General features: G+C 36.7%; 2 protein-coding genes across 2 annotated transcripts; both read right to left on the bottom strand.

Moving 5' to 3' along the window:
• Positions 1–322: 322 nt before the first annotated feature.
• On the bottom strand, positions 323–1,844 carry rabif (RAB interacting factor). Its single transcript, XM_081358234.1, has 3 exons — positions 1,587–1,844; positions 1,290–1,452; positions 323–992 (listed from the first exon to the last, which is right to left on the bottom strand). Exons 2-3 carry the CDS (start codon positions 1,437–1,439, stop codon positions 744–746), a joined length of 399 nt encoding a protein of 132 aa, XP_081214360.1. The 5' UTR covers positions 1,440–1,452; positions 1,587–1,844; the 3' UTR covers positions 323–743.
• A 464-nt stretch (positions 1,845–2,308) lies between these two features.
• On the bottom strand, positions 2,309–10,267 carry adipor1a (adiponectin receptor 1a). The gene is made up of 9 exons (XM_081358233.1): positions 9,890–10,267; positions 8,387–8,463; positions 8,088–8,285; positions 7,871–7,984; positions 7,512–7,683; positions 6,304–6,490; positions 6,024–6,211; positions 3,557–3,750; positions 2,309–3,460 (listed from the first exon to the last, which is right to left on the bottom strand). The coding sequence occupies exons 3-9, from the start codon at positions 8,229–8,231 to the stop codon at positions 3,332–3,334; spliced, it is 1,128 nt and encodes a 375-aa protein (XP_081214359.1). The 5' UTR covers positions 8,232–8,285; positions 8,387–8,463; positions 9,890–10,267; the 3' UTR covers positions 2,309–3,331.
• Positions 10,268–10,331: the final 64 nt, after the last annotated feature.

Genomic DNA, 10,331 nt, shown 5'->3' with positions numbered 1-10,331 from the left:
TATCAAGCTCGTATATTTAAGTTAAGTAATTTCACTTAAATGGCAATGAAAATTACCTATGAATTGTCATTTAAGTGAAATTACTGAACTTAAATATACAAGCTTGATAAAATGATCATTCTAGAAGAAAATTTCAGATGGCACTTAGAGGCGTTATATATATATATATATATATACACACACACACACACACACACATATATATATATATATATATATATATATATATATATACACATACGTACGTACGTATACATAAATACACACACACACACAGATACATTAAGGGACACTTTTCTACAAAAAAATAGTAACTCTCATAACAGCTTAGTTATATTTTATTTTTTCAGTATAATATTGCAATTCTCTTAAATGGTCAACCATGAATTTTGTTATTTGACAAGCACTGACCTTCTCCTAATTCTCCTCATACAGAAAAGTGACTTCATGTGTTCTGAAAAGTCATAGAGAGATAATAGAAAGGTCTTGTGTTAAGGAATGATTAAAAGGACCGTCTCCATTCATCTATGATGTTAGACAGGTGTACATGTTACCATACAGTTTGATGAGAATGAAAATGTCACAATAAAAAAAAATAAACTATACAAAAACCAATTACATTTTTCTGAACTCTGTGAAGAGAGCAAAAACAAGACCTATAGTAGTTCCAAAACAAGAAAGCCATCTAAGTTACATAATCAAATACAATAAGATTTTTCCAAACAGTGACTTCAATAAGCGCTCTATTCGTGGTTCACCCTGTCCAATGCCACATAGAAGCTCTTCTTGTCATCCAGGCAATGCCAACCAATGGGTCCAATTTCACAATCCGCACAAATAAGGTACTTCACTTTGCCTACATCTTTTGTGAAACCCACGTTCTCAAAAGTGTACATGTCATCAACCAGCCAGTGAGCTGTTAATGTGTCCCCATCCAATGTCCCGTCTGACTGACCAATGGAGGTTTTCTTTCTCATTGAAGGGAGAAATAGCTGGTAAATGGAAAGGGATGTTGCATGGAAAACAGATGACATATCAGTCTTGAAATATCATAATCATTGTATATAATATAATATATATATATATATATATATATATATATATATATATATATATATATATATATATATATATATATATATTAAAACTACAAGTCAGTTGTGCAAACAGATATTACTATAATTTTGCAAATTACTTAAGTACTGTAAATTACAATGAATTATCGTAATGTAACATATGACCATACCTGTATTTTAAATGTTTTACACACTAGTTTTAAAACAAGTTACCTCCTTTTCTGCAAATACTGCCATGCCTGGGCAGAGCACTTTGGAAGAACATCTCTGGCACAACACTGATTTCACATTTTTACCATCGTCTGACACGAGAGAGGGATCTACAGATGCCTCGGGAGAGGAGGACCGTTTACTGTCATCCATGTTAGTAAGCAAACTAAAAACAAAACATACAATTAATCAGAATTTACATATTATTTGACTATGGTCAGTCTATCAATGCATCTATATGGTATTGATATCAATTAGCTATAACCGGCTCAATAAGAGACTCGTAATAGGAATACTCGCCTCCAAGTCAGACGATAAGGAAAACCGACCTTGCATAAGTCAGACTTGTTATCCAAATATAGTCTTCGAAATGCTAAGTACAAATATGGTAACTTAAGTATAAACACAATAATAGACAGTAGTTGGAAAATACTAGCGGACTAGTGTCAGCTACTGCTAATACATGCGCAACTGCTAAAGCAGCCCGGCTAAAAACAAGCCAAGAATCCGTTCCGCTCGGCTCAGATTAACACAGACTCCATTTTCAAACGCAGTTATGTTCTAACATGATGGGAACATCCTTTTGAGATCCAGATAATATATTTGACATATATTCCCCCGGTTTCACAGACAAGGTTTAAGCCTAGTCCCAGACTAATATGCATGTTTGAGCTGTTTTAACTGAAAGCAATTTACACTGACAGATCTTAAAATATGTCATTGCTATTGTTTTGTCTCAAGTTGTACACTAGATTTTTTTCCTAAACCGTGGTTATAAAAGCTGCTTAAATGTCTGATATAATCTTGGAATAACCTAAACCCTGTCTGTGAACCCGGCCATATAGTTATTCTTTATTTAGATATCATTTGCAAATAATATCCTGGTTCAGAGAGACAGTTGTTTGCAAATGTATAATAAATATTAATCTCCAGAGGTTCCATTTTGAATGTATACAAATCCTCATTTTTACTTGAATGATCATCTCCACCTTATAAATCAACCAAATAAGAGAAACTCAAAGTATGACCCATAAATATTTATTTGAACATTTCACATTTCAGTTAAATGCAAATGATTTACCACCTCTACACGTAACACATGAATATATGGTTGTGGTAAAGCCACACAGTTAGCTTATTTATTTAAAAAGGATCAAACACTACTTTTTTACAAACAGCAGTCTGAGAAAGTTCAACAATAAAGGTCAAACTTTTTGGTTTATTTATGTAACCTTATTATTAATTTGATTGGATTGCTTGTAAAGTAAATTAACTAGTTATGATTAAGACTAATGAAATTTACTACACTGTAGTTTTGGCCCATCTATTTTAAACCTATTTCCTGTGGCCTAAGGCACGGGAATATTCTTATACTTTACAGGAAAGTTTATACTTTACAGACTGCACAGATGTATCCATGCAGAGGCTTTAATAACAATGATATTCAATATCTGCGCTGTAAGGTGCAACAGTTGACCTGTTTACATTTTCAATTGACCTAGAAGTAAAAGATAAAATTATGAATGTGTTCGAAGCAGGTAGATTGAGCCGAAAACCCTCAAACCCTTTATTTGCCCTTTGTGCGTTTTCCAGTTATTTTGAATAAAAAGATACCAAAGACATCTCTGCTCTTCAGTAAAGTTTGGGCAATAATTTGGATGTGCATCAAATGATGTGAAGAACTGTTCATTTACATTAAGAAAAACTTGGATGTTATGAGGGGGCATGTCTACAGCTCAACGAAAGTGCTTTTCACTACTAAAGAAACACATTCAAAACCCAAGAGATTGTGTTTAAATTAAAGATTGATGATAACAAGGGTCATCATGTTTCAACCTTCAATTATTTGATCAGCCTACGGCACCACTTAACCACACAAAATCTTTCATTAAGTGAAATTTCATGGATTCTTTGTAACAGAATAAAAATGAATAAAAGTCAAAACGATAAGGAAAAACTCAAAGGTGAATAAAAACAAACCAAGGAATGAGTATAAATGGGGGCGCTAAAAATCCTAATTGAAAAGCGATGTGTTTGTAGAGCTCTCAGAGGAGAGTGTCATCAGTGCAGCCTCCCTCAAGGCCATAGCGGAACTCCTGAAGGTTGGACACCCCATAGAAATGAACGAAGGCTGCTGCCACCACCAGCACGTGGAATATCTGGTGTGAGTGAAACTAAGAAGAAAGCAAATAAGGCGAGTAAATCATCTGCATATCACTACACTCAAGAATATGACTAAGAAAATAATTTCTGACTAAGGTGTAACTTACCCAAATATCACACTTGCCCGGGAAATAGCGCTCTGGAATTCGTGCAGCATACAGTCCAGCACCTGCGATGTACATGGCGCCCATTAAATAGAACCAGCCCATCTGTCCAACAGTAGTGGCTTTGACAAAACCCTCCTCGATGGTGAAGTGCATGGTGGGAACAATCCCGCTCAATCCGAGACCCATGAAAACTCCTAAGGAAAACATTTTTCAAAAACAATTAGCTATGAATAAATGTACCGTTGTCTTCTTGTAGTATTACTTCAGTGACACTGATATACTAGTATCATTTTTATTTTAAATTAGTTTTCATTTTAAATAAATAAATTTATAGTGTTTTTTCCCCCCATTTCTTTTTATATATGTCTAGACTCTGTATAGGTTTTATTTCAGTTTTTGCTTTAGTTATTTTAGTACATCAAGTAAATGAGAAATGTTGATTTGGCAACTAGCTAAAACGAAAAAAAAAAAAAAAAAAACATTTCAGTTAACATTCATTTTATTTCAAGTAACAAAACAGTTTATGGGTTTAGTTAACTATAATAAGGTGAATTAACCTTGTATTTACTCTAATAACCAGGTAAGACAAGTTGAATGAGAAACTGCTGCAGAGTGGCACAGCCAATAAGATGGTATTTGATGTTTAAAAGTCACCATGAAATCAAAATGGACAATTCTTTTATTTTTTTATTTTATGTAAAACTGCAGTGTTTATTTAAGGATTTATCCGTACACATTATGTTAGTACTTTATTTTACAGTCCTGTTCCCCATGTATATCATATGTACTACTTATAGTAACCCCTAAATCTAACCTTTTATGTAGTTAACCTAACCCATGTAGTTACCTTATATAACCAAGTACTTTCTTAGGTAAGAACACTGTAAGTACATGTAAGTGCACGTACTGTAAAATAAAGTGCAACCCACATTATTATTATTTTTTATGCATCCTTCTATTTTTTTTAAATCAACCACATATCCCTTCCCGCTTGCAACAATGTCTCTTGTCCAATGACACGTGCACTGCTGCAAGGGTGGGACATTCCTTTCCTCCAGCAACATGTCACTCAAATGAAAATCGCAGCAATTAGCAAACAAAGGCAATCCAATTATCCAATCAATTCCCGATTGACAAAATCAAGTTCTGTCCTACATTTTTTCTAGTTCAAGCAGCCATTTCGCTCTGATATATGTCCAGTGCTCGAAGTGAAAAAAAAAAAAAATTTCAATTTTATGGTGAAATTGCGTTCCAGGGGCAGGGCAGTCAGAGTACCTGAAACATGTGAGAAGTGCCGGTATGCAAGATAAAGTGAGGGTACGCTACAGATTCAAATACAGAACTGCCGGTGCTACCTGATTAGAGAAAACAGAGAAAAAGGCTGTTGTGTTCCCTTTTGACAAATAGGTAGGAAAACTTCAACACCCATAATGCACTGGGCACGTTGCCATCCAAAGCCATTCCCAGTCTATGGATAGGCTTGACGGGAGTCAAATACTGATTTGCTTCAAGTGTGGGTATCTGCAGGTCGGAGTAATGGGCGTGACGAAAGGCCTTTACAATTGTTGGCGAAAACGGCCTGTTAGGGTGTGGGGTTAGTTTCTGTTGTACAGTAGCAATTCACCTTTTGGCACGGACATTATTCCACCCTGCAGCTACCTCCTCCTCTTTTGCTTTAGGAGGAAATACTTCTTAATACAACTCAACACCATTATGATTAAAAGTTTGCCGTTTCCGGATGCAAGAATTCAATGAGTAAGCGTTTAGTTGGGAGCAAGTTATTTTCGGTTACCAGTGAAGGATCCAGAGCCTTGTAGGCAGTGGCTAAAGGCTGCAAAGAACCATAAACCATAGATATGGAGAGAACAGCGCAACAGAAAATATGAAAAAACTATCTGGATGACAACAGTGTTTAAGGCCAAACGGGGGAGGAAAAACTGAAAGAAACTACCATTCCATTAGTTCCGCCTAAACCTCCCCGAACCAAAACACAATTTTGTACAGGTAAGAAATCTCTTGCCATGGTGTTCAATTTTTACCATATTGATGTTTAAAGAGTTGACAAGGTCATTTTTAGTGATAAACCCAATTCCTACAATAGCAGTTCTGTTAATAACCTTTTGTCGATCCGACTGTCCAAGGGTGAGGATAAAAAAATGGGGAAGTACAATCTGTGTTTTTTACGAAAGCCCTAGAGCTGTCAAAAGTCAGCGTTTTACATCATCAGGTGGACAAAGAAACATTAATTTCTTAGTCCAGGTAAAATGGAGAAAGGGTTCATTGTTCATTTATATATACTACTGACGTATCAATACAAAGCGGGTTGAAAATTGATTCTGTGAAGTTACACTTTAACTTCTATCGTTTCGTACTATATTTCTTCGCTTCAGGTTTAATCTTTTAGCATTAAAGATTGGCCTAAAATATGCCAAAATGTAAACGTTATGGCAAATACATCACTGCCCACCTGCTCTGGTGGGCCTGTGGCGGGGAGTGGAGAAACGGTCCCACTGTGCAACTACGATGGCTGCTATACCCAACACGCAGACGATTGTGAGGTAGATGAGACGTGGCTGAGGAGAGCAGTAGAACGAGTAGTAAAGCCAGGGTACAAAAGAGCCCATGATCAGCAAAGCAATTCCGGAGTAGTCTAGTCTAAGAAAGAGAGAGACATGAGAAAACAGAGATAAGTCACTTAAAGTCATTTCCACCATGAAATAGTGTAGTTAAAGAGACAATAAACCTACTTGGAGAAAGTGCGAGAGACTTTCTCAGAATGGCAGTACACTGTGTGAAAAAGCCAGGAGAAGCTGAGGCACAGCACTGCACCCAAGAAGAACATCCCGAACACCACTTTCTCCTGCAAGGGGGCCATGAAGTACATATTGGGCCTGAGCATGGTAAGTGTGCCCAGGCACAAGAATAAGATTAACCCTGTTGAAAAAAAATAAAATAAATTTAAACAATGGGTCAATGTTTTTTTGCTGTTGTTTTCTGGATCCTTTAAATTTACTAAAAGCTACATTGCATTTTACAAAATACAACTTTCCTGATATCACAATGAAGAAATATATTTTACAATAAAGTTTAAGATCACTTTTTACTCGTTACATGATATTATTTGGAGTCATTCAATTTAAATTAGACTGAAATGGTTATCCAATTGCACGCAGTGAGAATTTCAAACGCTTGTATGGTGCCGCCCCTCGAGCTGGCCGATTTTCATTAGTCGATGCCAGACCATTAATCTTTCAGATTTAGGTCTGGATTTCCAGGCTAGTAGGGAACAGGGATGTCTGTGAATAAGGGATGCGCATGACAAACTCGCTAGTCCAATCCACGGTTCGCTTATCAGCTTGCGCACAACAGCTATATAGGCGGAAATATTTAATTGGTTTAACAGTCTTTATTTATTTAACAGTGTATAAATTCGATTCATTTACTTCACAGACATCCTTCTATGATACATCCATTCTACTGTCTGTTTGCTGTGATGTCGGCATTTCTTTGTCACAAGCACTCTACTGTACATGCTGTGTAGTATCGGAGCAAGTTTTAGTAATTTTAGTACTTAAACTTAAACTTATGCATTTCATTTAGTTGCCAAGGCACATTTCTGATTTTTTCATCTAACAGTTATATTTTATTAAATTCCAGCTTAATTTCATTGTACAAAATTTATTTTAATAGTTTAAATTAACAATAACAACAACACTGTGTGACATCTGTTTTACACTAAATTGTTTTAAGGTTTTTGCTTTTTTTTTTTAATAATGGACACTTTGTTCGTATGAACAAACTCATATGAATATTTATGATCTTGCATGCTCTCAAAATGAGAGCAGCGTTTGTACTTGTAATTGATCCCCTGCAACTTATTGCACTAAATATATGCATGAGGTGCACAATAGCCACCATTCTCTGTGACGACTCTCAACTGTAACCCCAACCTTACCCAACAAATGAGTCCAGATATTCCCAGTCTCTGTGTGGATCCTGAAAATGCTCCCAAAGCAAGCACGGAACGAGGGCATGGGAGGCCGGTGACCGTGCAGGAGGTAGTCGTTGTCTTTTAGCCACTCTGGCAGGACGTGAAAGGGAATGACCCTCCAACGGCCCTCCCAGACCTGCAGAACAGAGATACGGCATTACCGCTTTGTCGCCGTGCCCTTCCAAACCTGTATGACTGTATGATATTTTGAAGAATGTTTCTGCTCATAGAATGGAACTCAATGGGGTCCAAAACAACATTGAACAGTTGATCAGTTTAAATTTCTGTTTAAGATTTAAAGGCGTTGTGTTTGATGATCACACCTTATGCACAAACTCCTCCATCTTCTCCATTGCACGGTGAGCCTGAAGTGGTAGCGTCAGAACCTCTCCGACTTCTTCATCCTCCTCTTCATCATCAGCAAGAGCACTTGCTCCCTGTGGACACAATCAGAGCTCAAAATGAGCCTGCAACACTTTCTGCTGGCACTGAAAATGAAAGAATCTGTAATGCATTCAGATTAATAATTGCGTGTCTTGCCTCTGACTGGAGTCCTTTGGCTCCTATGGGGCCATTCTCCTCCAGCAGGGGACCCAGCTCCATCAGCTCCACATCAGCTGGGACGTGGCATTCCTCAGTGACCCTGCAGTCCGCATGACTGGCAGACCTGATTTGTCCTGACATAAGTAGACTGCCCTGTGACTCGACCCAGACCTCTGAAGCCTACACTTCAGTTCACTGTGGGCCAAAAGTAATACATTCAATTAAAACAAAACTTTGTTGGCAAAGTCAAGTCATGACAATACCAGGGACCCGAAACAACAACAGAGACTGCTTACCTCTGGCAGGTGCTTTGAACACATACAGGTCTAAACCAGCCTGCTGATGTTTGCCTCTCTATGAAATTGCATTCAATCTTAGGGGGGGAAAAACAAATAAAATCATTATTATCTCAGTTCAAAATATTGCCTGTGTTTCAGCCATTATAATTTGTGTTTTTTCGAATCATCAAAATAAATAAACCAAACCAAAAGAAGAAATAATAATTTTTGCATAGGGGAATTTATTTTAAAATGTTAACTTACAAACCTGTGGAAGTTCTTAATCGATTGGTTTATGCTTTTGTTGAAGCCATCAGTATGAATTATATAGGTTATCTTATTTTTTTTATTAGATTTTTTTTAAAAAGAATTGTTTAACAGAGGAATTCCAGGAGAAAAACTGTTACCCATAATTCTGCAAAGAAATGTCCACCAATCAGAGAATTGTTACAATAGTGGCAAAAAGCAATACTTTAGTGAATCCCTAATTGAGTCAGTCTGTGCGCCCTCAAACTTCTTAAATATTTGAATAAATAACCATATTTTACAATAAACGTAAACTATATTGTTTCTATATAGATATTTAATAATAGTTTTATATTTATCTATAGTTTTTAACTCAATTGTCATTTGTAAGGGTGTAAGGTAATTGTCCATTGCACTATTAAAACGAAAATCGATAAGCGTCACGAGACATCTTGTTCGTGAATGTGTGAAAATGACTGACAGATTTACAGATTACTCATGAGATAAAGACATTGTTGAAAATCTTAATTAATTAGGCTATAATTGTCTTTTTCCTTGATAAAAATAATAATTATAATAACGAAAAAATTTGAAGAAAAGCACATTTGTATACAGCACAATAACACGTATAAACGACTAGGTGTTGTTTGAGTAAACGAGTTATTGACTCGTACACTCATCAGATAACATGCGGAAACAAGACACTAAACGAATCCTTTTTTTGTGGTCTGATTTAAAAGATTCGAGTCATGGTGATGAATCCAAATCCTTACCACTAATTCGAATCGAACGTTGGAACGCATGTCGTATTTGATTCCAAATACGTCTAGATATGCAGCTCAGTGGATTTAAAATCAAACCCGTAATAACTGACAAATTTCTCAGTATGAAGTGTCATCATATAGCTCATACCCATGACTAACGGTATTAGCCTGCTGGCTAACAAGGGGCTTTAAATTTTAGAGGACGAGCAGCCAAAACACCGGCACACGTCATGATCAACACTTACAAAATCATCATACATAACATAGCAACAATGCTACAACAACAACTATACTATATTATTCGCAAAAATACCACTAACAACGATTAATTTGTACGAAATTAAGCGCTTTAAAAAAACAAAGCTGGTATATTAGAGCAGGTTAGCATTGAGACACAGAAACCGCTACGCACCGCTAAAGTACTATGTCTGGATGCGTCTACAACAATATATGAATCACAATTTTGCCTTTGCGTTGAAATAATGAGACATTTTATCGTGCAGATGGTTACCTGATTTCCAGAACTGCTGTTAAAGAAATTAGATCTCTTCCGGACGGCCACCAAACACCAGCAGGATGGAGGAAAAAAAAGAGTTGAAAGCTGCTGTGTGCAATACGGCGAGTTCAAACTGGCTCTGTTGTCTTTGAAATAACACCGCGGCGGCGCCTCCTGCTGGTGAAAGACGGTCCTGCACGGTATTTGGTAAAACCCCCACAGCGCTATTTAAGGGCACTAACCCATTTATTTGGTGGTTCTTGTGAACGCTTCCACGTTTACAGCAGTAATCTCCAGCAGGTGCTTTATTTTATTGTAAAATACCAGGTAGTGAAGGTTGAACTTCAGTCTGAGGACTGCGGAGAATACTCAAGCGTTTTACTACACTGCAGCAGCATCTTTGTGTTATGGTCACATTTATATGGCACGTGCTGACAGCCTTTAGAAAGATTTAAAA

This window comes from Scardinius erythrophthalmus, assembly GCF_964197995.2.
Source record: "Scardinius erythrophthalmus genome assembly, chromosome: 25".
NCBI classification, from domain to species: domain Eukaryota; kingdom Metazoa; phylum Chordata; class Actinopteri; order Cypriniformes; family Leuciscidae; genus Scardinius; species Scardinius erythrophthalmus.
This window is presented reverse-complemented; position numbering and strand designations above follow the sequence as displayed.

Bases quoted from the DNA above. Each gene is read 5' to 3' on its own strand.
- rabif (XM_081358234.1), bottom strand. From the start codon at position 1,439: ATGGATGACAGTAAACGGTCCTCCTCTCCCGAGGCATCTGTAGATCCC. The intron at 993-1,289 runs GTAACTTGTTTT...TCCATTTACCAG, and splicing joins CAGTATTTGCAGAAAAGGAG to CTATTTCTCCCTTCAATGAG.
- adipor1a (XM_081358233.1), bottom strand. From the start codon at position 8,231: ATGTCAGGACAAATCAGGTCTGCCAGTCATGCGGACTGCAGGGTCACT. The intron at 7,985-8,087 runs GCAAGACACGCA...TTGTGTCCACAG, and splicing joins CCAAAGGACTCCAGTCAGAG to GGAGCAAGTGCTCTTGCTGA. The intron at 3,461-3,556 runs GTAAGTTACACC...CTTTCTTCTTAG, and splicing joins CGGGCAAGTGTGATATTTGG to TTTCACTCACACCAGATATT.